General features: G+C 39.5%; 1 protein-coding gene across 3 annotated transcripts; it reads right to left on the reverse strand.

The window, feature by feature from the left end:
* Nucleotides 1-440: 440 nt before the first annotated feature.
* Nucleotides 441-24,748, reverse strand: nek1 (NIMA-related kinase 1). Of its 3 annotated transcripts, XM_026158862.1 has the most exons (38): nucleotides 24,691-24,748; nucleotides 24,177-24,325; nucleotides 23,988-24,084; nucleotides 23,773-23,870; nucleotides 23,586-23,669; nucleotides 23,421-23,488; nucleotides 22,914-23,000; nucleotides 20,908-20,955; nucleotides 20,213-20,219; nucleotides 19,883-19,929; nucleotides 13,665-13,818; nucleotides 13,501-13,573; nucleotides 13,236-13,354; nucleotides 12,941-13,006; nucleotides 12,555-12,614; nucleotides 12,428-12,475; nucleotides 11,855-11,935; nucleotides 11,579-11,760; nucleotides 11,372-11,491; nucleotides 11,186-11,288; nucleotides 10,763-10,849; nucleotides 10,203-10,286; nucleotides 10,019-10,096; nucleotides 9,193-9,288; nucleotides 8,890-9,090; nucleotides 8,723-8,776; nucleotides 8,382-8,622; nucleotides 6,967-7,092; nucleotides 6,644-6,820; nucleotides 5,959-6,132; nucleotides 5,753-5,858; nucleotides 5,527-5,603; nucleotides 5,221-5,432; nucleotides 4,533-4,690; nucleotides 3,909-4,264; nucleotides 3,544-3,677; nucleotides 2,376-2,508; nucleotides 441-1,308 (listed from the first exon to the last, which is right to left on the reverse strand). In XM_026158862.1, exons 2-38 carry the CDS (start codon nucleotides 24,291-24,293, stop codon nucleotides 1,295-1,297), a joined length of 4,167 nt encoding a protein of 1,388 aa, XP_026014647.1. In that variant the 5' UTR covers nucleotides 24,294-24,325; nucleotides 24,691-24,748; the 3' UTR covers nucleotides 441-1,294. The 3 variants fall into 3 exon arrangements, with proteins under 3 accessions (XP_026014647.1, XP_026014646.1, XP_026014648.1); XM_026158861.1 differs by lacking the exons at nucleotides 19,883-19,929; nucleotides 20,213-20,219; nucleotides 20,908-20,955; ... (5 more) ...; nucleotides 24,177-24,325; nucleotides 24,691-24,748 and adding exons at nucleotides 14,156-14,210; nucleotides 15,012-15,098; nucleotides 15,519-15,586; ... (3 more) ...; nucleotides 16,277-16,425; nucleotides 16,791-17,463 and having other exon boundaries at nucleotides 442-1,308; nucleotides 13,665-13,865; XM_026158863.1 differs by lacking the exons at nucleotides 10,763-10,849; nucleotides 19,883-19,929; nucleotides 20,213-20,219; ... (6 more) ...; nucleotides 24,177-24,325; nucleotides 24,691-24,748 and adding exons at nucleotides 14,156-14,210; nucleotides 15,012-15,098; nucleotides 15,519-15,586; ... (3 more) ...; nucleotides 16,277-16,425; nucleotides 16,791-17,462 and having other exon boundaries at nucleotides 442-1,308; nucleotides 13,665-13,865.
* Nucleotides 24,749-25,546: the final 798 nt, after the last annotated feature.

Raw genomic sequence — 25,546 nt, forward strand, 5'->3', positions numbered from 1 at the left:
GCACAACATAATTACAAAAACTGCCTTCAGGAATATTTTGAAAGCTTTTTACAGCAGTTTGAATTAATTAAAACTACTAACAAAATATAAAGAAACAAAAGCTATGATGTTACATCCAAGATGAGTATTTTGTAGCAGAGATAACAACTGAAGTTAAAATGAGGTCATGTAACATTTTATAACCATAATTAGCCAACTTAGTTTGTGGAAAGCATGAATTAAAAGTTGTCTTTTGGGGTAGCAATAGATAATTTCTAACAAAGAATCTAATCTATGTTGGTTGGGTGGAACCTTTTGCTAAAATGCTGCCACCTTGTGGTCAAAGATGTCACCAAATTTCGAAGAAGTCGTTTTTACCAGATTTCAAAAAATTATGTGTTAATTTGTTTGTTTAAAACAACCTAACTCAACCTTTAAAATAAAAAATAAATTGTAAGGCAGTTAAATCACAAGCCTTGATGTCTGCTGTCTAAACCCTTCTTTGTGGGAAGAAATAGAATAACTCTTCAACTTCTTTAAAAAAGGTTTTTATTTCATATAAAGTTCTGCAGTATTTAAATTTAGAAACAAAAATGATTTACTGTTAGCGTCGATATGACAAGTTATATCATCAGTACAACTCTGACCTGCTCCACTCGTCACACCAACCACAGTCTTGCTACAGTTCCTTGGCAACATATACAACAGTCTCACTCACAAAAATGTTTAACTTTGCTTAATTTAATCCAAGCAGTACGAAACATGGAAAATGCCTTAGATATTATTTAACTTCTTATTTGGTGACAACAATCACAAGAAAAAGAGGCTGAACTGGTTTTGAATAAAATCCTCACCAGTTCTGAAGCTGTGGTTGAGGATGGGACAGAAAGAGAGCACCTGAGAGGACCAGATCTTCACCCACCAAAGAGTCCAACTGAACCAACAACAATGTTAAACACAACAAAGTCTATGCTTTTAATCGTGACAACCCATGTGCGTCTTTCACTCACAGATGTGGACGAAACATTTACTTGATTTTGCAGTAAACTTTGGTTAACAACAACACATGTCTTTTTCCATAATGCACTTTTGAAAGAACACTGGTTAGAAAAGAGTGTCAGGTGCTGATAGTCAAAGTATGAAGTACAGTCTTGAGTGTATTAGTTATACATCATGCAAGTGTGCCTGAAACACTGTTAGATGTGAGGCTGGGACACTTCATGCATAGATCCTTCTGCCGATCGTGTGTGTCACAGGAAGACATCAGATTGCTAGCAGATTGTCAAAGCTGCCAGCAGCTCCATTGCACGAAACATTACTCATCGTTATCTAAAAGAAAGACAACAAAGAAAATCACGACAATTCAACAAAGCAGTTGGACCATTACTCCTAAAAGTAAACAACAGAGGAGGCGAGAGACAATGACAGCATTGTTATAATGAACAACAGAACCAAACATTTAACCTCACCAGGTCACTGGCAGCCATCTGCCAATCTGTACTGGTCTCATATTTGGATCTGTTGCAGCTCATCAGTTTATCTACTGTCTAAAACAAGCTTATCAAGCTTCTCTCTTTTTAAACTGTTTTTAATATGCTGCCCCTCCCAAAGTTTTAAACGCAGTATGAGATGACAATAGTAAGAATATTTGCCCTTTTTGGCAAGAAGAAGAGCCAAAGGGAGGGGGAAAAAAAAAGAAGAACTTGAGATTTTGGCACAATTAATAGACTATGCTGCCTTACAACAGTTTGCTCTCTGATTGCTGCTTCAAAAATATATAATTATATCCACCACTGCGTGGATGTAAGCCATAAGATAACAGATCTTGAGACGAGCCCTCAGGGGAGATATCTGACATTTGCATCATCCATCTCTACTTCAGAAGACAGTAAAAATAGAAAACGAACAAACTATCAAACAAAGATGTTCAATTAGAAAATATATCTGAAGCCTGCTCCCATCCTGAGGGATTAACTGTTTTCTATTTCTGCTGTGGCCCCCCAAGTCCGACGACACGCTGAGCACAGAGCACGACAAAGAAAACAGAGTTAAGGGTGTCTTTCACATCTGCTCAGTCTCTTCACGACTTGGTGAAGAGACTGAGCAACAACGTGAGAAAAGAGGACAGAATTTTGACACGGTGCTGATGCTGTCGCTGACGAGAACAATGACAAGAAACCTGCTCGGATGTTTGTGGCTCAGAAGGAAAACGGTGTGAAAATTAAAAATTATATGAAAGAAAAAATAAATAAATAAAATGAACCAGGTCCAAGTGAAAAACTAATTTGAACTCTTTTATTGTGTGTCATGTAATAACATTAAAGAATATCATTTTAAATGTTATTTATTTAAATCAGAGACACTGAAAATGATAATATGATAAAACTGTCACTCACCTTCTTGATAAGCGCCATCTGCCATCACTAGATGAAGGATGTTGGGATACAGATGCTGGTGCTCAGTTCCCAGAATGCTTAGGACCAAACTGGAGCCCAGGTCAATATTCTCATCCTCATCTTCATGTATGGCCTTGAGCATCAAAACAACAACAAGTCTCTTCTATCAGTCGTTTGATGTAACGCTTAAAAGGACAGCACAGATGTATATGTTTTACATATGACTGCATTATTTTGGAGAATCAGTTAATGCAGAGAGACACTGAACCACCACCCTTGACTGCAGTCCAATCCACCAATACGACACCAATGGTTCCTCCAGTGGATGCTGGGCCCATGCGGATCACTTGGGCTGAACCTTATCCCATAGAGTCTGAGATTCCCCTTGGCTGGCTCCAGGGTGGGGCCTCAAAGCCCCTGATTTAGATGAGGTTTCTTGAATCGTGTCGTTTCTGAATATTACTTATTGTGGCCATACATTTTTCCAATTTTTCCTTTGGAGACACTACCAGCTATGTTCTATAGTCATATTATTGGGGCAAATTTCTCCCAACAACAAAGCTCCTTGGATCACTCAGGCACGCAAAATGTGAACGTGACAATTCATGGAGGGAGACTATGTCTGGTCTTTCACTTGGATGCAGGAAAAGTAGAGCCAAAATGAGTCTGCTGCAAAGGTTTGAGCATCTCGCTCCTCTTAGGTGAGGTGTTTTTCACACCGGGAGACCTTGGGCAGACCAGGACATGCTAGAGAATATGTAATATACGCACCTCCCCCAACTCCCCACAAAAGTAGCTGCTTAGTCGGCTGTCCACACTGGAGAAGATGCACTTTGTCATGAACATAATCTTCAAATCTTGCTCTAAGCGGTTTCACTCACAAGCTATTTTCCTTCTAAAGAACTACACATGCCAGCAGCATCACTATGCAAAAGATACAAACCTTAATGACATCCCCTATAAGCTGAGCTGCAGTATTAAAGCAGACATCTCTACAGCTGAAATGTCCAAAACTGGGCACCTCATGCTAAAAACACTCCAGATATAGCACAGCGGTCCAGAGGAAAAAAAAAAATGTAAATTTGATTTTGACTTGTATTGTCACTTTAACTGTGAAGTTATACGAACAAACTCCAGATTTCAAAGAGAAATAATGAATATTTCATACCTTAATCTTATTGTAGGCCTCAATGAACTTCTCAAAACCCATCTGCTGCTCCAGGTTGAACCGAAGCTCTTCCAGACGGCTGAAGATGCTGTCATGATGCTCCATCTCTCCGCCCTGCTCTTCTCCGCTGCCATCTGTTGTGGAGCAGAACCAATCACTTCACATAAAAATCTCAAACTTTTGGTCTCGAAAAGTATGAAGGTGCTGAAGGAATATAAATATAATCTTTAATTAATATTCTAAGGTCTTAAGCAGTTTCAAACATAAAACAAGCTAAATGTAAAAACTAGAGTTAGGTAATGTTTTAAAGCAACCTGAGTAAAATAGACCGAAACGTCTGAGTCTCTGTGATGTTCTGTCCTTACCCGAATGCCATTCTTCATTGAGCTGCCTGTTATTACTGTGGTTCTCCTCTCCCACACCATTGGTAAGCAATTCCCCTGCCTCCTCATCAGCAGGACTTCCATTTGAGCATTCCTCCTCCTCTTCTTCCTCCTCATCGCCTTCATCATCTTCCTCTTCTTCATCCTCATCTTCATCCTCATCATCGTCTACCGCCATCTGATTGTTGTCCTGATCGATTTCAGCTGCGATCCTGTTGAAAAGCTCCTGGTCTCTGCTCTCAGGGGGGTTTCCATTAAAGTCGCCAGCTCCAACCTCCTCTTGCAGCAGTCTCTCCATGGATGCCCTGATGTCACGCAGATCTTCATCTTCATAAGCACTAAGAAACAGAACAAGGTTTCTTAGAAAACAATAGTTTTCTCTCTAATATTGTAGGGTCATTACCTTAAATATAAAGCTGCTTGCAATAGTTGTCATTGCAACAACTACCTGTCTTTATATAGTTTACAGATGCAGGTTGTTGTTATTTCTGATTACGCCTATGGAAAAATTAGAACCTAACTTTGTCTTAAAAATACTACTCATAATCATGAACAGCTGGGCCAGAAAATGTCTTAGGATGTTTTTAGATTTCGTGCTTTTCTTACTCCTCTGTCTCAGACTGGTCATCATCTTTTCCTGCCTCATCCAGGTCCTCAATTTCCAGGTTGTTGTCTGGAGCAACGTTAGCCTCGCCAGTCACTGTAACGTCCTGCTGAGAGCTGAAGAGTCGACTCAGGTCTGGTAGAGAGCATGTCCGCAGCATCTGCGGGCACAAACCAAACACAGTGACAGAATATTCTGAGTGTTTGACTAACACAACTGCAAGTGGAATTCATATGACACAATAAACAAGGGCTTAATATGCAAAGAAGGGGCCAGAATAGGACATGACTCTGTGACAAGATCCTATTCTACGTAGCCATTTTTATAAGCATATTAAAAATGTTGAGCTCTGCAGATCTCATTGTCCCTGATGAAGGTCGTGAAAGATAATGGTTGATGGATGCTCGTCCTGTAATATAAGACTCAGCGGAGGTTCAGACTGGGAGATTAATGGATTCATTTCAGCCTTCTCATTAATAAAGAAGACTGAAATCCTACCCAAAATACTGCACAAGCCTCTACATCACACCAGGGAGAAGAGATAAATGTCCTGAAACACCTGATCACTCTTACAGCTAACAATGTCCTGGGTTTAATACTTAAGATAATTAACTTTGGAGCTTCCCTTTATTATGTAACACAATGTCCGTGCACACACACAAAAAAGTGTTATATTCTGCTAGTAATCACCTTGGGGTTGTTGGCATCAAACATGCCTGTAGAAAGACCAATGAGGAGTGCATTCTGGTGTTTGGAGCGTAGAGGTGAGACAGAGCGTGAGCGAGAGGCCAGAGAGGAGGATGATTCATCCATGGAGGACTGGGCTGAGAGGATAGCGAGGGCGGCAGTGCGTCGGTGGGCCGGGGAACACAGTTTCATAAATAGGGGCTCCTCATGCTGAGCTAAACCAGTAGAGAGGAAAAATGGGGGCATGTTTAATTAAGATAATACTTACCCTGAAAAAAGTAATCTTGGCTCACTACACATTGATCTCACCTGATGGCTCAGGAGCTTTGTCTGCACTCTGCTCAGCCTCTTTGTTGCCTGTTGGTCTTATATCGCCCTCTGCTGGCCTGTAGAAGAAATCCAGCTTAGCTTCACAGACATGCATGTTGCCTTTGTGCATTTATTTATTTAAAGAAGTTTTAAATCATAATAACAAAAAGCTCAATTTTCATTTTGGTATGAAAAATGCAAATTTTGGATTTCATTTAACACTCACATTTGCTGTTGGCCTTCCTGCTCCCAAGCCTGCTGCACACTGTTTGGAGGATGTGAGGCCTGTTTAGGGGTTTCCTCTAAAAACACCGACTCCAAGTCTGCTGGATCTAAAGGAATTTAAGCATCACTGGACTTAGCTGGGGAAAAACAACAAAAAATTTTTTTTAAAATAAACAGCAAAAGACTGGATCAATATCAGGTACTAACCCTGAGTCTCAGTAATGCTGGTTGGCAGTGTTGGGCTCTCTATTGCAGCAGCCATGGAGATTTCTTGATGTGAGGCCACATCTGTAGCTGTAGGACTCTCAGCCACTACAGGGGGTAACACTTCTTTAGGCATCTTCACAATGCCAGCTTCTGCTGTCATCTGGTTTAATTTAACTGAAAGAAACCAAGAGACAATAATAATAGTACATGACAAGCGCATATTATTTAAAGCAGGACCAAATAAGAAAAATGTAAACATTAAAGGACTCTTCATCTCTCCATGTGTTGAAGTAAATCCAGACATGCTCTTGCAGTACTTTTCTACCTTAACTCACTATTTATGTAGTTTCTCATAAATAAATAAATAAATAAATCTGCAACTTTGGGACAAATACAGGGAAATATTCTCTAAATTTCACATCAAAACTATTCCTGCAGTACCAAGCAAAGTTTTTGGCCTAATTTAGTCAAATTGTTAGAAATATTAAAAAAAAACAAAAAATGCCTTTTAATAGTGTAACATGACCTGTTGCTGTTCCTGTGACCACATTAACTCAGAGTCAGGGGAGAAAAAAAAATCCCAAAGACATGACATGAGCCCAGAAGCTAACTGAATTTGTTTCATGTTGACACACATAAAAAAAAAAAAATCATCATGAGGTGAGAAACTGTAAGTAAGACTAACCAGGACTAGAAGACTCGTCCTCACATATGGTGAGAGTCTCCAGTGGCTGAGTGAGTGGCTGAAGTTCTGCCTCCTTAAGTACCTTCAGCACCTGAGAGTCTGGACTTGCTCCCCACATCTTCCTGGGAGCATCTTCCTGTAGCACAGCCATCTGTATAACTTCGCCCGCTGTTTGCTCTGAGACAAAAAAATAAAAACAAAACAACAAACAAACAAACAAACCAAAAACAGAAATAGAAAGAGACAGAGAGAGAGTGTAATACTCAGAGAGCAGTTATATGGAAAGCTGTGTGCTTGTTCTGACTCAGCGGGAAAGGACTTACCAATGGTCATGAGGGATGTATCCTCTAGAGTTTGCTGAGCTGCAGAAAGGACAAGTGGAACTCCTGCCTCCCACTTCTTCCTGTCACCACCAGAGGACGGCCTACCATCTGGAGATGCTGAAGTGGCTAATGAGATAACAGAAGGGGAAATTTGGCAAACCTGCCCTTTAGTAGAGAAACCAACAGATCCTGAATAGAAATCAACTGAAGAATTATAATGTCAAAACAAATATATTTCAATTGATCCGTTTCGATACAAGGCACTTCTTTGCAGAAATAAACTATATGAAAAACACAACATGATGATAATGGGAAATGTAGCAAGGAGCATAATCTCAAACAAACAAAAGATGAGATTAAAGCAAATCAAAGGTTAGGAGGTTACAGGTGTGATTTTATTGGTAGGCCCCTCAAACAGTAAAGTTTAGCAATGACTTAAACGGAGCAGCAGTTTTAGCTGACATCAAGTGTTCAAGACATTTGCTCTAGAACTGAGGAGCTGAAACACTGAAAGCTGCATTTGTTATTTTGTTGTGATTCCAGTAATAGAGAGTAAACCTGGTCCTAATTGCCTTAAAAGTCTGGATGTTTCATGAAGTATGAATAAATGTGAAATCTAAGTAGGTCCATTTGGTGCTTTGTAAAGCAGTACAAGGATTTTAAAGTAATCCAATTTTTTTAGTGTTAGCATGTTGCATGAGCTGCAGCTGTCTCATTGAATTTTTGACTTATGAAGTCATTGTTATAGTAATCTAACCTGCTTTAGACAGAAATCCTTTATTTTGATTTTAAATGTGGTTGTAGGCCAACTGTAACTTGCGTAATGCTTCTGTCAAAATTTAGGTCACAGTCTGTTTATGCCACGATTTCTAGCTTGACATCATGGTTTCAGACAGGTGTTAACTTTTATTCATACAGGCTAAAAAGGCCAATTTCATTTGTTTTATTTGGTTAAAATTTAAAAGATGAAATGATAAACACACTCACTAAATAGCAAAGACGACAGTTGGTGGTCAGATGTCCACCACATTTTCAACTATGTGCATTTACTGCTTTTTTTTTTTTAAGAAGACTGAGCCTTTAATGAAGCTTTAGAGTTTGTATATGTGTATTAAACGTTTGTGGGTAAAGAGTTTTATAAACTTTCTTTTTGGGAGGAAAACAAACCTTTTTTTGGCTGTTAATCACATTTGACTGGTGATTCTATACATGCAGTTTTTAAGCTTTGGCTCAGTTACCCTATGTCCAAATCGGGGCTTTCAAAAAACTGCCCAGTCGTTTTATGAAGTTCGCTGCAAGTTGTGAGACTTCTCTCTGTTTGTCAGGGCATGGCACACCACAAAAAAAAAACAAAACAAAACAAAACAAAACATACTGTAATCCTCTTAATTCATCTCTAGTTAGACTCAACTCACTGCTTGCTGTCGCACACGTTTCCTCTAAAGTTTGCTGAGCCACGGGAAGTACAGGTAGCTCTGCTGCTTCCCACTTCTTCCGGTCTTCATTGGAAGAGGGGTGCTTGTCTGTATCAGACTGGTTTTGGGTTGGAGCAGGACTTGATTCTGCTGGGGCCGAAGAAGACTCCTCCACCTCCTCCACTGGGCTTTGAGCTTTAAGGTTCTGGTTAAGTCTGCGCAGAATCTGCTTCTTCTCACTCTGTTACACAGAAGTGATTGCATAACAGTATTTTTTTTTTTCATTAGAACAAATGGCGTTGTTATTTGATTTCATAAATTTTAACAACTAATCACCTCACCTGGATCATGGTTGCAGACTCTGGTTCAGGCAAGCTCTCCTTTAGTGGCGTCATCTGTAAAAAAAAGCCAAATTCATGTAGCTAATAAATAAATAAATAAATAAATAAATAAATAAATATCCCAAAGTACTGTGAGAGATAGTGTTATACATCAATTATATACTGACTGCTCCAACGTTCTTTAGGGCAGCAGTCATGGATATAGCTGGGGTGGAGGGTTTGGGTGTAGGCAGGGCTGGAGTTTTGGCAGCTGGTTCTGGCTGAGAGGGGCCTGGCTGTGGAAGAGGACTATCAGAGGTAGACGATACTGCTTCTGAGGCCACTATATTTGCTCCCGCCATGCCACCTTTGACCCCTCGTGCTGCAAGCTTCCATAACAGTCAATATGCAAAGTTAGCTTATACTTTAACTAATGCACCAGTAAGGTCACACTAAGACAAGACCGGGATGAACCAAAAACAAATGCTTACATGGTCCTCCCATGCCCTTTTTTCTCTCTCATATGCTTCTCTCCTCTTCTTCTCTAGTTGCTCTTTCAGAAGAGCTGCACGGGCATTAGCTTGTGCCTGCAAAACGGAACAAAACAATGACACGCTTTGATAAATGTTACACATTATTTCTGTCTATTATTATTTTTTATTATATTAACCTCTCTCCTCCCTTTTTTCTCCAGTTACAATTGGCTGGGAAGGCTAAACTGCATGCACACTAATCGAGAGGGTCATCTCTCCTCCACCAGTACAGACCTTTGTCTTTTGCAGTTTTGTTTATTATAAGTTGACTTGGGAATTACCGATGGTCCCGTTTTCATATTTTGCTTGAAGTAGTTTTGTTTCTAAACATTAGTCCAGGAGAAAACATTGATACCGGTTACCCACTGGGTGGTTGTTTCGAAGGTTTAGGGTTAGTCACTATTTTTGCTTAATAAAGCATGTTTTGATCTGTGGAAGTTTTGTGAAATCTCACGTGTTTGGTTACTCTGAGCCGTGGATTTTAGGGGCTGTAGCAATGATCAAAATATGATTACTAAAAATAGGGCTGTACAAAATCCAATGTCTTCTCTGATGACAGTGTTTTTTTTTATATTTTCCGGTGCTGTTTCAGGACAAAACGACAGCCATGACTTTTTAAGCCTCTTTACAGCAACAAGTTACAGGCAAAGCAGAAAAGGAAGAGGATTACATCATCTTCCTCTTGCTGTCATTTTAATCATTGTTAACGTCTCTGCAAATGAAGTTATCAAATAAACATCGGATATTGGAAAATGCAATTGTTTTTTGCTTCTTCTAGACTCACTTTTAAAGCCTCTATCTTCTTTCTCCTGAGCTCGACCTCCTCACTGGACTCCTGGCTGTCAGAACCATCGCTATCATACTGAAATACACAGGAAGCAACATCAACACCCAGGAGACAAAAATGTCAGCAAAAACTGAAAACCACCTTCATTATTGGCACCCTGTGAAGAGGTGGAATGATGTACCTTCTCTCCTCTGAGTCGAGCTTTGATCTGCTGGCGCTCATTGAAGTTCTGCAAGCGGATCTGTCTGAGCCTTGCCAAGTACTCCTGACAACAAATACAGAAATGTTACATACTGAATGAACACACACAAAGCAGAGAGTACAGTACTGATATTAGCAGACATACAAAAAAACAAAACATGCTTTGTTGGGACTTGTACATAAAAAAAAAAAAAAAGTGTTATACACAAAGGCATCAGCCATTTAGATAAAATAACAAAAAACAAAACAAAACAAAAGACAACACAAATTTACAATCAGCAATGAAAATGTATTCAATTCAGAGCAAAACATTTATGACCAAACTCAAAACTCGGGTGGTTATTTGAAATGAGACAGCAGCCATAACTGGGATAATGGAACACCACACATTGCACAAGGAGTGGCAATGAGTTTGAGCTGCTGGGTTGAACTGTGGGCGGGTCAAAGGGAGCTTTATGCAGACGTGTGAAACGTGCCAAGCCAGACGTGCTGTGAGTAAGGTGAAGTGTGAGGCTGGGCGTTCAGGCCTTGGCCTCCTACCTCCTCCTCTTTGTTGGGTTTAGACCTCCTGCACCGAACAACACCAGCCCGGCCTCCATAGATTGCTGCCAGGTTTTGCCGAGTACCCTGTTTACCATTTAATTTAACCACACTTTAGGACACGGGCCCTAACAGCTAGCTGCCACAAGATTATGTGTAAGACAAAAATAATAGAAAAGGATAAAAACATTCGCAGGCAGTCGTTTGATTCTCAGTGTGATTTGCAGTCACAGGTCTATAATTGATTCAATCTTGAGACCAGAAATAGATCTTAATTAAGCTGTTAGATTGAAAACGTTTCTTACTAAATATCAATATCAGTTTTTATTTCTGTTCATATAAATTTCACCAGTATAGTAACAGGTTATCATGCAGTATTTTCATGATGGGGGCTATATACTTATTAGTAGTTATAATATGTACCAGCTGTCCTTCAGCACGGGCTTTGTTGAGCATAGCTTCCCTCCTCCGCTGCAAAAACTCCTCAACTTGAAAGGCTCGCCCAACTGCCATTTGACCGCGCTGCCTGTGAAAAGAACACAGTAATAAATATTCGTACTCAACTTTTACACCGTTGAGAACAACAACACAGCTATGTGACTAGCTGACCTGCTAATATGGGCTTGTTTGGAAACATGCTGCAGCCTGTGGAGTTCTCTCTTGATTACGTCAGGGTCTAGTCGTCGAGCAGGGCCGTTAGGAAGCACTGTGCCTGCAGCAGCTGGTACACTAGTCAGTACATAAATAGGCAATGTCATTACAAATACTACTTAACACACATAAACAGCCAAAAATAAATAAATAAAATAACCTTACCGAATGGGACTGCAAGGTCCAGCTGAGGAGCTCTCCCTGCTGACATCTTTAGGCGTCGGTCTAGCCATTTGGTCGAGGATTGCATGGTAGTGTTCATAAGAGCTTTTACCACGGAGAGGAGCTAGAGTAGAACCCTGAACAGCAGCAACATGTGCACCTCTCTTTCCACCTCCTACAAAACACTGAGTACGGAGAACAAAACAATGTCGCAACCCTTGCTGAGGGCATCCTGACATAACTCTTTATATGACAAAAACAAAAAAATATATACATTACCTTTCTCTCTGGGCTGCTACCTCCACTAGAACTCAAGACATGCTTCCAGCCTTGTTCTCTCGCTTGGTTTATTCGATTGATCTGTAAGAGATCAAAGGTTCAGATTTAGGTTTAGCTGTACAGAGTGTGTGAACTACAAATGCACTGTGGAGCTCAGATCAATCACCTAGCAGAAGATAAAGAAAATATCCAGACTAAATCCCCCCTCTACTGCTGCCACTGACCTGCAGGCTGTGCTTTGACAACTCATGTTTTAGTTTATCATTTCCTTCATATAAAAATGTTGCCAACATTTAGGAAGCTTAAAACTATAGTACACAAAAAGTTAGGGTCATGGTGGCCATAGCCATAAATTTCTATACATTCAGTGTTCTCAAACTGTGTTCTAGGCCATGGGACGAATATAGAGTGAAACTGAAATGAATTAATACTTTTTGTAAGAATTTTACTTGATTAAAATTTATATTTAATACTTTTTTTTTTAAACTTTGTCCTAAAAAGGATCCCCTTTCCTTCACTAATGAAATAAAAAATAAATAAAAACCACACACCCAAGCTCAGTTAATCACCCACCTTTTCCTTTTCATACCTCTTCATCTGCTCCGCTTTCAACATGAACATCTGAAAGAAAGAAAGACTTTAGTTCGAAAGGTATAAAAACTTTTTGCATGGAGATGTAGAAACTAAACAGTATGCTCACCTGCTCTCTCTGTTTCCTTTCTTTCTCGATCATCTCCATCCTCTTCTTTCTGATGCCATCCTATAGAATGAGACAAAACCATTCAAACCCCAAAATAGACATCTTAAAGAAACCCGCCTCAAGGGAAAGAGCCAGCAGGACTGCTCTGTCAGAGGTCAGGTGGGTGAGGAGGAAAAGTTTGGTTAAAAGAGAAAGCTATATCAGGCAGAGCACTCCAAATGGGCCGGGAGCGGACAACAGGTGAAGATGGGGAGCAAGCGCAATGAGAGGGAGCAAAATTGAAAATGCTAATAAGAAGGGACCTTCACGTGTCAGTGAATGGCGAGAAAAAAAAAAAAAAAAAAAGGGAGCCTATTAGAGAATACAATATGGCGCTCTCAGTGTACCTCGTGTTTTTTCCTCTCTTCTTCCACTTGACTCACTCTTCTCTGGGGGGTTGCTGGGAGAAGGGCCTGAGCAACATATGACACTGGGCTTCAGAGGTAGCCAACATAACATGATGTACCAATACACACTTACTCACACATACACACAAATGGAAGAAGCATTGACAACAAATACAGCATCTGGCATACGAAGGCAACCCCCCCCCCCCAAAAAAAAAAAAACCCAAAACAAAACAAACGTCATGACTAAAGATCGGTCATACCAGCTTGTCATCAACAATAACAGCCTACTAACCGGTTTGTGTTTTCCAGCTGGTTTCTTGTCTGCAGGCTTTCTGGCTCCATCTGGGACCTTCCTCACAGTTAAAGGCACCCCGTATTTGGCGGCTGGTTTTGTAATCTTCTGGGCTGAGGCTGATATGATGAGATATCCAGAAGTAATTTAGAAGAAAAACTCAAAAACTAACAAAATTTGTATTTTAGCTGATTAGTTCTAGAACCTACAAACAAGCTGTAGAAGACAGACCCCTTGTAGTCTTCTTCATGACGAGTTTGCTCACCTGATGGCACCTGTGCCACACCTGATTTAGGCTGCTTGTGAAGAAAAGTATGGCGAAATTCCTGAGCAATGATCTGAAATGAGTAAGAAATTTAATGAGCAAGCTACTTTTTGCAAAAAACAAAAAAAACCCCCAAAGAATTAACAATCAGCTGCAGAGTCTACCTGTGGTGTGAGAAACTTCTCAATCCTGCAGGAGAGGAAAGGTTTGTCCAGTATGCTGTTGACTGAGGGTCGCTCTCGAGGGTCGCGTTTAAACAGCTGTGCAAGGAGAGATCGCAGTTCTTGGGAGTAGTGACAAGACACAGGAGGGTACGACCCACGAATTATCTTAAGAACCAAGTTCTTCATGTTGCCAGCCTCAAACTGAGAATAAACAAATGCAAAGGCTCACACAGCTGTAACCACTGCATAGAAATTACTGAAGACAATTGAACTATATAGGGATTCTTAATGTGGGGACTGTACTGGATTACAGATTAAATTAGGAATTAATATACTGGAAATTAATTTCAGTGTATTATCTAACTACAGTTATACATATAGAATATACAGGGAAGAGATCAAAATTAGTATGTGAGAGAACAGTAAATGCTGCATAAAACACTTTAAAATACTGTATAATTATAATTAAACAGCTCACACAGAATACTTACTGCATGCTTAAGAGTGCACATTTCATACAGAACACACCCTAGGGCCCAAATATCACTGCAGCAGGAAGGAAAAGCAAGGAAAATGAGAGGCGAGAACATACAAATGGGTGGGCAGGGATAAGTTCTGGGTTAAGTTTATTATTCATTCAATAAGGCAGCGGTCCCCAACCTTTTTTGCGCCACGGACCAGTTTATGCCGGACAATAATTTTCATGGACCGGCCTTTAAGGTGTCGCGGATAAATACAACAAAATAAAACTAGTACCGGTAGCGAAAAAAAGAAAATTTATTCATAACACACGTGAAAAGACCCAGGAAAACCGAGTAAACGATAAAAATGATAACAAAAATAACTCTGAAAACCGATAAAAACCTTGAAAACTATACATTTCACGCCTGAGCCTCAACTCTCGAGGCCCGGTACCAAACGACTCATGGACCGGTACCGGTCCGAGGCCCGGGGGTTGGGGACCGCTGCAATAAGGTATCAACAGTCAAGTGTATGCCCTTTACTTTCCTTTTATAAACTGAGATGAAAATAAGACTTTATTGACAAGAAAACTCCAGATCATTTAGACTGAGCTAAATTTACTTCACTCATTGTAACTAAAGTGGGTTAAATTGCATGTACACTTAAAATAGTTAAGGAGAAAAATCAATACCAGCTTCCTGCTGTAGATGTAAGCGAGCAAGTTTACTCAATAAAAAGGCGAGGTGATATCCTTACATTACACTGTAGCCACCGCCTAATCCTGCAGATTTAAGATTCAGTGGGGAGACACCTTGTCCCATTGATTACTATTGAATTTGCTTGACAACTAGACACCAATGTACGATATTCCAGAAGTCCAAGTACCTTTTGTTATTGTATGGTTTATTTTCACAGATCTCTGGTGACAGGTAATATGGTGTTCCTATGCATGTTCTTGCCAGTTCTACAGTGCTGAAAAACAGAAAAATAGCACATTTTAATATTAAAGCTTCAATATTTCAAATAAGCACTGTCTAATGTGCAAAAATACAAACAATGACATAAATCAAAGCAAAAACAGCTGTAAAAAAGGGAAAAAATCAACATCAATAATAAATGCACCTAAGAACCTCAGAATATAATGTATAAATACATAAAACACGTAATACATTATAAGATCAGACATATTTGATTTAACCAAAAGATATTTCTGTGTAAGAACAGTTAAAAAGTGTACAAATAACAAACTTCAACAAAATAAACTATAATATTTTTTAAATATAGTAAAACAGAATGTCTTATTACCAGAAATGCAAAGTGTTCTTCAACTTTTAGCCTGGAATCTATTCTTAATGAAAAACTGCAGGGCTAATTAGACAACAGTGTGCATACCTGTTCAGCACCCTTGCAATTCCAAAGTCTCCAAGCTGAACTGTTCCATCTTTTGTCAAAAAGATGTTCTACACAAGCATTATGAGAACACATGTAAATAATCCAATACATGCAAACAAACAACTTATCACTTAAAGGGAATCTTGTGATTTATGAAAAAAATACCTGTGATTTTATGTCTCTGTGGAGAATTTTTCGATCGTGTACATGCTTGAGCGCTAGGCAGATCTGCACAAACCAATCTAGGATCTCAAAAAGGGAGACTACAGTAAACCATATGTATTGTGATCAGTTTAACCAAATATCTGTATACTGTTTGCACAGTGACTGCCTCGAGTAGTTGCTGGCTTACTTGCGCTTCTGAGAACAGTACCCCTTTCTGAGAGTTGATCTTTTTGAATAGGTCTCCACCCTCGCAGTAGTCCATCACAATATACAGGCAGCCACCCTCTGGGAAAAACATACAAATAAAATAAAAAAAAACTTATAGTATGTAGTTATCACACAGTGCACATTTGATCATATTTTCTTCACATAAACAAGATGAGCTATTTGAATGGCATTAATACCTTCAAAAGATTCCTTATACTGGACGATGTTTGGATGACTCATGTTGGCAAGAACAGCAACTTCCTTCCGAGATTCCTGCCTCTCTTTGCTGGACATCTGTCAAAGTAATGAAGAGGAGGGTAACGAGATGAAACGCACGCTGAAAAGAACATGCCAAGCTTGTGTAAAAAATATGCACAGAAGCTTACTCCAGATATGCCAATCTCCTTGATGACATATTGGTGTCCATGATCTTTGGATTTGACCAGGATAGCCTTTCCAAATGAACCTTCCCCAATTTTCTTCACCTTTTCGTACTTGTCCATGTTATTGGAATGACTGGCTCCACATGCTGGATCTACAAAGACATCAAGAACATGCTAATGCTATTGCTCGGTGTAACTAGGCTTTAATCGAGGGTTCCGTGACAGAAGCTTTATAAACGGCAAACATTTGGTAGTCTTAATAATGACAATTGTGCGTCGTCCTGGAAATGTAATGTTAGCTCCATTGTGGATCGCTGGCACACAGAAAGAGACGGACTGTGATGCTGAGATGCAAGACCAAACACAGCTGGTAGCAAAACAGCTAGCGTTCCCGTTACTTAGAAGCTAGAAGAAGATGGGAGCTTCATAAAATATTTACCTTGTGAATGTACAAAACTCTAACTGATATAATATCACCGGCTCACTGTGTAGCCGTATACGTTTTTGTGTGCCTTACCATTAGTCTTTTCTCGCTGCCTTTCTCATACAGGTTTGGGTACTTGATACTGTCCTCGCACTCTCTATCTAACTACGGCTACATTTTTTGTACGTTTTCATTGGTCAGATGTACCAAGACCGAACATTAATTGGTGGACACGACTGTCCATCATCTTTTATTGTGGATGACGCTTACCAGTCTCCGCCCCCAATGACACCGTTGCTGTGGACATTTTCCATAGCAACCGCAAACCAACTGAGAAGCATGGAGAACGTGTAATGTTTGGCGATTAATTTAGTTAAAATGTATTTATTTTTTAGTTACTTCATCTAGTATTTTTGTATTATGTATCTAAACCACAGAGCTTCGCTAAATTTAGTAACACACTATCCTCCTAATACCTAACTCTGCCATGGAGGAGCTGCACAAGACAATAAGCAACCAGCAGAACTCCCATCCAAACGCAGTGCACATTGATGGTATGCAGTACAGTGCAGCCAGATCTGAGTTGAAAAGAGGCATCAGAGAGGCCAAGGCAGCGTACAAGAGAAGGATCGAAGACCACTTCAGCACCAAAAAGTCACGACAGGTATGGCAGGGAGTTCAGCACTTAACCAACTACAAACCTGGCAATACCACGTTGACTGAGGGTAACGCAGAGCTTGCGGCAGCTGTGGCTACAACCGTAGCTTGCCTCCACCAGTGTGTGAATGCAAGAGTGAATGAATAGTGGCATTGTAAAGCGCTTTGGGTGCCTTGAAAAGCGCTATATAAATCCAATCCATTATTTATTTATTTTTATTTTTTTATCGTGCTGTGTGACCTGCCATGCCAAATTAGATCCACTAAATTTTGATTATGCGCAAGCAAAGTAGTATCTGTGTGTCACGAATAACAAACAGAGTGAAAAATTAGTGTCGGTACACTCGGTGTGAAGGCTACAACAGGAAAATTATATATTTGTTTCGTGTCGTGCTGGGGGACACCGGGACCCAACCACTATCCCACCGCTGAGCTACTTGCAGTGGGCGGTGTATGGGCTCAAAATGTGGTCATAAATATTTTGTACTTGTAAAAAAGATTTGTATGCGTAAAAAAGATTTGTGTGTGTAAAAAGATTTTGTGTGTGCGTAAAAAAGATTTGTGTGTGTAAAAAAGATTTGTATGTGTAAAAAGAATTTGTGTGTGCGTAAAAAAGATTTGTACGTGTAAAAAAGATTTGTGTGTGCGCAAAAAAGATTTGTATGTGTAAAAAAGATTTGCGTGTGCGTAAAAAAGATTTGTGTGTGGACTTAGAAAAAAAATCCCTGCAAGTTACAAGTACGGATTTTTGACCCTATTTTTCTTCCCTTCATCTGATTGGTCAATGTCATGTCAATCACAAATGTAACAATCCAATCAGAGAACAGATGGGTTTGGCTGTCGAGGGGCGCTTTTTTTGAACTGCAGGTCTTTGAAGGGAGTAAATGCCCTTTTACATGCCAACCCAGCGTTTTCCTTCATCACCATGAAGGAAAACAGTCTGTGGTCGTCCGAGTTTGGTGATTTTTGTGTCACAGGTCTACGTGTTTAATACAGGGACTTCCACAGCCTTTTCAACAGCGCTGCGGACCGCGGGGTGGGGGCGGGCAGTGTTTTGGAAATGACAGTCTTCATTACAAAGCTTTCTTTGTTATGAATTAGCATACATGTTTTTATTGAACATTTGAAGAACTAGCAAAAAAAACAAACTCTTGTAGAGGACATAAAGTCAGAGATAGAAAAGACAAGGAGCAGGTGCATCTAGTACAGGTAGAGCTGCTGCAAAAACCCACAGAGCCCAGCAGCCAGCGTAACATATTCTGGATCCTTTGCTTTTAGTTAGCAGTTAGCATTAGCAGCGTATCCTGCATCCGATGTGAAAGGACTTTTATGCTGCGCACTGTGACTCACAGCAATGGTCCTGGGTCAGCCCTGACTTTGTGTTAAACTAATCCTAAAGTAATAATGTTATTTCTAACCACTGATATACCACAACTTTATCCTTTCAACAGCTACTGAAAGTTAGGGGACCTAGCTGCTATCGGATATTTATATAGCGATCCTCCAGCTTCAAACGGTATCACCCTTCAAGGACCTGCAGTTCAAAACAGCGCCCCTCCGACAGCCAAACCCATCTGTTCTCTGATTGGATTGTTACATTTGTGATTGACATGACATTGACCAATCAGATGAAGGGAAGAAAAATAGGGTCAAATATCCGTACTTGTAACTTGCAGGGGGTTTTTTCTAAGTCCACACACAAATCTTTTTTACGCACACACAAATCTCTTTTACGCACACACAAATCTTTTTTACGCACACACAAATCTTTTTTACGCACACACAAATCTTTTTTATGCACACACAAATTCCTTTTACACATACAAATCTTTTTTGCGCACACACAAATCTTTTTTACACGTACAAATCTTTTTTACGCACACACAAATTCTTTTTACACGTAAAAATCTTTTTTACGCACACACAAATCTTTTTTACACATACAAATCTTTTTTACAAGTACAAAATATTTATGACCACATTTTGAGCCCATAGCGGTGGAGCCACGGAGAGCCGCCGGCAGACGCACAACTTTCCCGATTACCAGCAACTTAAATGTTCATGTTCATCCTTGTAAAATAAATGTTTTTCTGGTTCAAAGTGATCTTTGTATTGTTATTTAGACATCTTTTTTTTTTATTTTATTTTATAAAAAAACGAGGTAATAAGCATTTAGTGTAAGGAAAACATGAAAAACCTGATATGGCACTATATGACATTTAGTGTGCTTCTGCCAAAAAATAGTATCTTTGGACCATCCAAAGGCCTAATTATAATTACAATAAAATATAACTTTCAAATGTATTTTATGGAAAATATTTCATTTTTTTGTTTTTTTCCGCTAAAAAAGCTGTGCGCTCATGTGACAAAACCGGGATATAAAGGGTTAAAATCCGCGAAATATAATTAAAACTTTATATGAATATTTCAAGGAGAAGTAGGTCTAAAAGATTGGCTAATTTAAAGTGGAAAAAAATATTAATGTATAATCTTTTTATAGCACTTTTTATGGCTATAAAGGGTACGACCCGCGAATTATCTTAAGAACCAAGTTCTTCATGTTGCCAGCCTCAAACTGAGAATAAACAAATGCAAAGGCTCACACAGCTGTACCCCGCCTCTCGCCCTATGACAGCTGAGATAGGCTCCAGCGCCCCCCGCGACCCTGAAAAGGACAAGCGGAAGCGAATGGATGGATATACTGGAAATTAATTTCAGTGTATTATCTAACTACAGTTATACATATAGAATATACAGGGAAGAGATCAAAATTAGTATGTGAGAGAACAGTAAATGCTGCATAAAACACCTTAAAATACTGTATAATAATAATTAAACAGCTCACACAGAATACTTACTGCATGCTTAATGTTGTGATATTTTGATACCATGGTAGCATTTACAGGATATTGTTTTATTGTGATATTATACAGAAAAGAGTTACTCAATAAGGCCCATTTAATAGTTGTTTTTCTCTTTCTCTCTGACCCAAGAATTAATGTGTAGGACTCACAGGCTGGTACCCCAAGGTCGAAAATACCACAGAGACGAGACCACTTCCTTACTCCCATCCTCCCTTTTTCTTTATCTCTTAGAAAAAGGCTCGTTAAAGGCCAGGTGGTTTGTTTCAGAATTCACTAATGAAAGAACTCTGTATTCTATGTCTAGGAGTGTATTTTGCTGGGATGATCATAAATTGTAGCTGAACTGATAAACTACACACAGGATACTTCTTTGCTCACAAGGCAGGAAGACGTTTCCTTATTTGGTCTGTACCGGTTTGAACTGAGAACTTGCTGACACACGAACCTTTTTTTCCTCTATATAAGCTGTTATGTACTAAATAAACCTTTGAGTCGATTTGGGAAGACAACCTGAAGCAGTCTGCGTTTCCTTGTTCTCCCAAGCTGCTCCCGACGTCGTAACTAACCCAGCTGAATGGCATACCTGAGTGTTACTTTAAATAATTAGGAATCTTAGAAGGAAAGGACAGAACTCTGCTTATCGCTCGTGCCTTGGAGGGAAAACCGGGATGGACATTTTTTTCCTTCACTTAAGAGTGCACATTTCATACAGAACACACCCTAGGGCCCAAATATCACTGCAGCAGGAAGGAAAAGCAAGGAAAATGAGAGGCGAGAACATTAGTGATGTGTCGGTCGCGAACGAAATGGCTCTTAGAGCCGGGTCTTTGACGTGAACGACGCGAGCCGTGGGGGTTTTTATTGTCTTTCTCTCACCCTCTCTCTCGCACTTTTTTCGGCTTCACTCAGCATGCGAGCCTTGTGCTTTATGCTTGGAAGAGGGGCGGTAGTTGCACTCAGTAGCACAGGAACAGAGCAGGAGGGAGAGAGAGAGAAAGAGAGCCAGGGACAACAACATCACATTAGAAAAGGTATAGTAATCATCCACAACTATTTCCAGTTGCAGATGATAAAGGATACAGAAAGTTTATACATACAGGCCCATATGACAGAGAATGTGCATCTTATTTTTGTTTTCATATTTTAATTTATATTTAATTGTGTTGTGGTTTGCAGTGTTTTGTGTTGTTTCACTTTAAATTGGTTTAAAAGGAAAAAGCTGAAAATTTAAATAGTTAAAAGTTTAACTGTGACTAGTAGGTTTTTGTATTATATGATTTATTTATTACATTTTATGTGGCGTGAATAAATAAAAGTATATTTACGGTGGCCCCTAGAGACAAAGCATGTACAAACTTCAAATCACGTACGAACCCTGAAGCATGTACAAACCCTGAAGCACGTACAAACTCCAAAACACGTAAAAACTCCAAAACACGTAAAAACTCCAAAACACGTAAAAACATGTACAAACTCCAAAACACGTAAAAACTCCAAAACACGTAAAAACATGTACAAACTCCAAAACACGTAAAAACTCAGAAGCACATAAAAACTCAAAACACGTACAAAAGACAACAGAAGTGCTCCAGGATGCTGGGTGCAGTGTTGAGCTTTTGTTACCTAGTGGCTACACAAGCCAGCAAGTACCAACGACCGGATTTGGTGTGTGGTAGTAACAGGTAAATGAACTTTTTTAAAATTTTATTTGACTCTATATGAGTGCCTGTGTATAAATACACAAACAATACACATATGCTTCCATGCTTTCAATGGTGTAATTTAAGTGATCTAGGTAGCTCTGTTTTGGAAGTTCAGAGCTACCTAGATCACCTATGCTAGAAATGCTAGAAATGAGTTTTGGAGTTTGTATGTGCTTTTTGGAGTTTGTACGTGTTTTGTCTCTAGGGGCCACCGCATATATTTATATATAAACATATATGAATAAAACCACTTTTTTTTACATTAGTAATTCCTTTTGTGCATAATTTTATATTATTAATAATAAATTAATTAAAGCAACAAAACAACCTGAAGAGTCGGTTCGGAGCCGAAAGAGCCAGCTCTTTTTAGTGAGCCGAACCGAAAGAGCCGGTTCTCTAAAAAGAGCCGGAAATCCCATCAGTAATTCATAACACACGTGAAAAGACCCAGGAAAACCGAGTAAACGATAAAAATGATAACAAAAATAACGCTGAAAACCGATAAAAACCTTGAAAACTATACATTTCACGCCTGAGCCTCAACTCTCGAGGCCCGGTACCAAACGACTCATGGACCGGTACCGGTCCGAGGCCCGGGGGTTGGGGACCGCTGCAATAAGGTATCAACAGTCAAGTGTATGCCCTTTACTTTCCTTTTATAAACTGAGATGAAAACAAGACTTTATTGACAAGAAAACTCTAGATCATTTAGACTGGGCTAAATTGACTTCACTCATTGTAACTAAAGTGGGTTAAATTGCATGTACACTTAAAATAGTTAAGGAGAAAAATCAATACCAGCTTCCTGCTGTAGATGTAAGCGAGCAAGTTTACTCAATAAAAAGGCGAGGTGATATCCTTACATTACACTGTAGCCACCGCCTAATCCTGCAGACTCAAGATTCAGTGGGGAGACACCTTGTCCCATTGATTACTATTGAATTTGCTTGACAACTAGACACCAATGTACGATATTCCAGAAGTCCAAGTACCTTTTGTTATTGTATGGTTTATTTTCACAGATCTCTGGTGACAGGTAATATGGTGTTCCTATGCATGTTCTTGCCAGTTCTACAGTGCTGAAAAACAGAAAAATAGCACATTTTAATATTAAAGCTTCAATATTTCAAATAAGCACTGTCTAATGTGCAAAAATACAAACAATGACATAAATCAAAGCAAAAACAGCTGTAAAAAAGGGAAAAAATCAACATCAATAATAAATGCACCTAAGAACCTCAGAACATAATGTATAAATACATAAAACACGTAATACATTATAAGATCAGACATATTTGATTTAACCAAAATATATTTCTGTGTAAGAACAGTTAAAAAGTGTACAAATAACAAACTTCAACAAAATAAACTATAATATTTTTTAAATATAGTAAAACAGAATGTCTTATTACCAGAAATGCAAAGTGTTCTTCAACTTTTAGTCTGGAATCTATGCTTAATGAAAAACTGCAGGGCTATTTAGACAACAGTGTGCATACCTGTTCAGCACCCTTGCAATTCCAAAGTCTCCAAGCTGAACTGTTCCATCTTTTGTCAAAAAGATGTTCTACACAAGCATTATGAGAACACATGTAAATAATCCAAATACATGCAAACAAACAACTTATCACTTAAAGGGAATCTTGTGATTTATGAAACAATACCTGTGATTTTATGTCTCTGTGGAGAATTTTTCGATCGTGCACATGCTTGAGCGCTAGGCAGATCTGCACAAACCAATCTAGGATCTCAAAAAGGGAGACTACAGTAAACCATATGTATTGTGATCAGTTTAACCAAATATCTGTATACTGTTTGCACAGTGACTGCCTTGAGTAGTTGCTGGCTTACTTGCGCTTCTGAGAACAGTACCCCTTTCTGAGAGTTGATCTTTTTGAATAGGTCTCCACCCTCGCAGTAGTCCATCACAATATACAGGCAGCCACCCTCTGGGAAAAAAATACAAATAAAATAAAAAAAACTTATAGTATGTAGTTATCACACAGTGCACATTTGATAATAGTTTCTTCACATAAACAGATGAGCTATTTGAATGGCATTAATACCTTCAAAAGATTCCTTATACTGGACGATGTTTGGATGACTCATGTTGGCAAGAACAGCAACTTCCTTCCGAGATTCCTGCCTCTCTTTGCTGGACATCTGTCAAAGTAATGAAGAGGAGGGTAACGAGATGAAGCGCATGCTGAAAAGAACATGCCAAGCTTGTGTAAAAAATATGCACAGAAGCTTACTCCAGATATGCCAATCTCCTTAATGACATATTGGTGTCCATGATCTTTGGATTTGACCAGGATAGCCTTTCCAAATGAACCTTCCCCAATTTTCTTCACCTTTTCGTACTTGTCCATGTTATTGGAATGACTGGCTCCACATGCTGGATCTACAAAGACATCAAGAACATGCTAATGCTATTGCTCGGTGTAACTAGGCTTTAATCGAGGGTTCCGTGACAGAAGCTTTATAAAAGGCAAACATTTGGTAGTCTTAATAATGACAATTGTGCATCGTCCTGGAAATGTAATGTTAGCTCCATTGTGGACCGCTGGCAGAGAGAAAGAGACGGACTGTGATGCTGAGATGCAAGACACAACACAGCTGGTAGCAAAACAGCTAGCGTTCCCGTTACTTAGAAGCTAGAAGAAGATGGGAGCTTCATAAAATATTTACCATGTGAATGTACAAAACTCTAACTGATATAATATCACCGGCTCACTGTGTAGCCGTATACGTTTCTGTGTGCCTTACCATTAGTCTTTTCTCGCTGCCTTTCTCATAAAGGTTTGGGTACTTGATACTGTCCTCGCACTCTCTATCTAACTACGGCTACATTTTTTGTACGTTTTCATTGGTCAGATGTACCAAGACCGAACATTAATTGGTGGACACGACTGTCCATCATCTTTTATTGTGGATGACGCTTACCAGTCTCCGCCCCCAATGACACCGTTGCTGTGGACATTTTCCATAGCAACCGCAAACCAACTGAGAAGCATGGAGAACGTGTAACGTTTGGCGATTAATTTAGTTAAAATGTATTTATTTTTTAGGTACTTCATTTAGTATTTTCATATTATGTATCTAAACCACAGAGCTTCGCTAAATTTAGTAACACACTATCCTCCTAATACCTAACTTTGCCATGGAGGAGCTGCACAAGACAATAAGCAACCAGCAGAACTCCCATCCAAACGCAGTGCACATTATAGCTGGGGACTTCAACCATGCTGATTTAAGGTCAGTATTCCCCAGATTTAAACAGCATATTAAATGTGCAACGAGGGGGGAAAACACATTGGATAAAGCCTGCAGCAACATCCAAAAAGGCTACAGAGCAACCCCTCTACCACATCTAGGTTTGTCAGACCACATGTCCATGCTGTTGATCCCTGCATACACTCCCATTAGGAGAAGAGCCCCCTGGCCAGAAGGTGCATCACATCAGCTGCAGGACTGTTTTGAAAACACGGACTGGAGCGTGTTCGAACATCAGGACCTTGAAGAGCACACAACATCAGTGCTCTCATATATTAACTTCTGTGTCAACAGTGTCACTGTGGACAAACGTCTCCGGGTGTATTCCAACCAGAAACCCTGGATGACT

The sequence above is a fragment of the Astatotilapia calliptera genome, chromosome 23, assembly GCF_900246225.1.
Source record: "Astatotilapia calliptera chromosome 23, fAstCal1.2, whole genome shotgun sequence".
NCBI classification, from domain to species: domain Eukaryota; kingdom Metazoa; phylum Chordata; class Actinopteri; order Cichliformes; family Cichlidae; genus Astatotilapia; species Astatotilapia calliptera.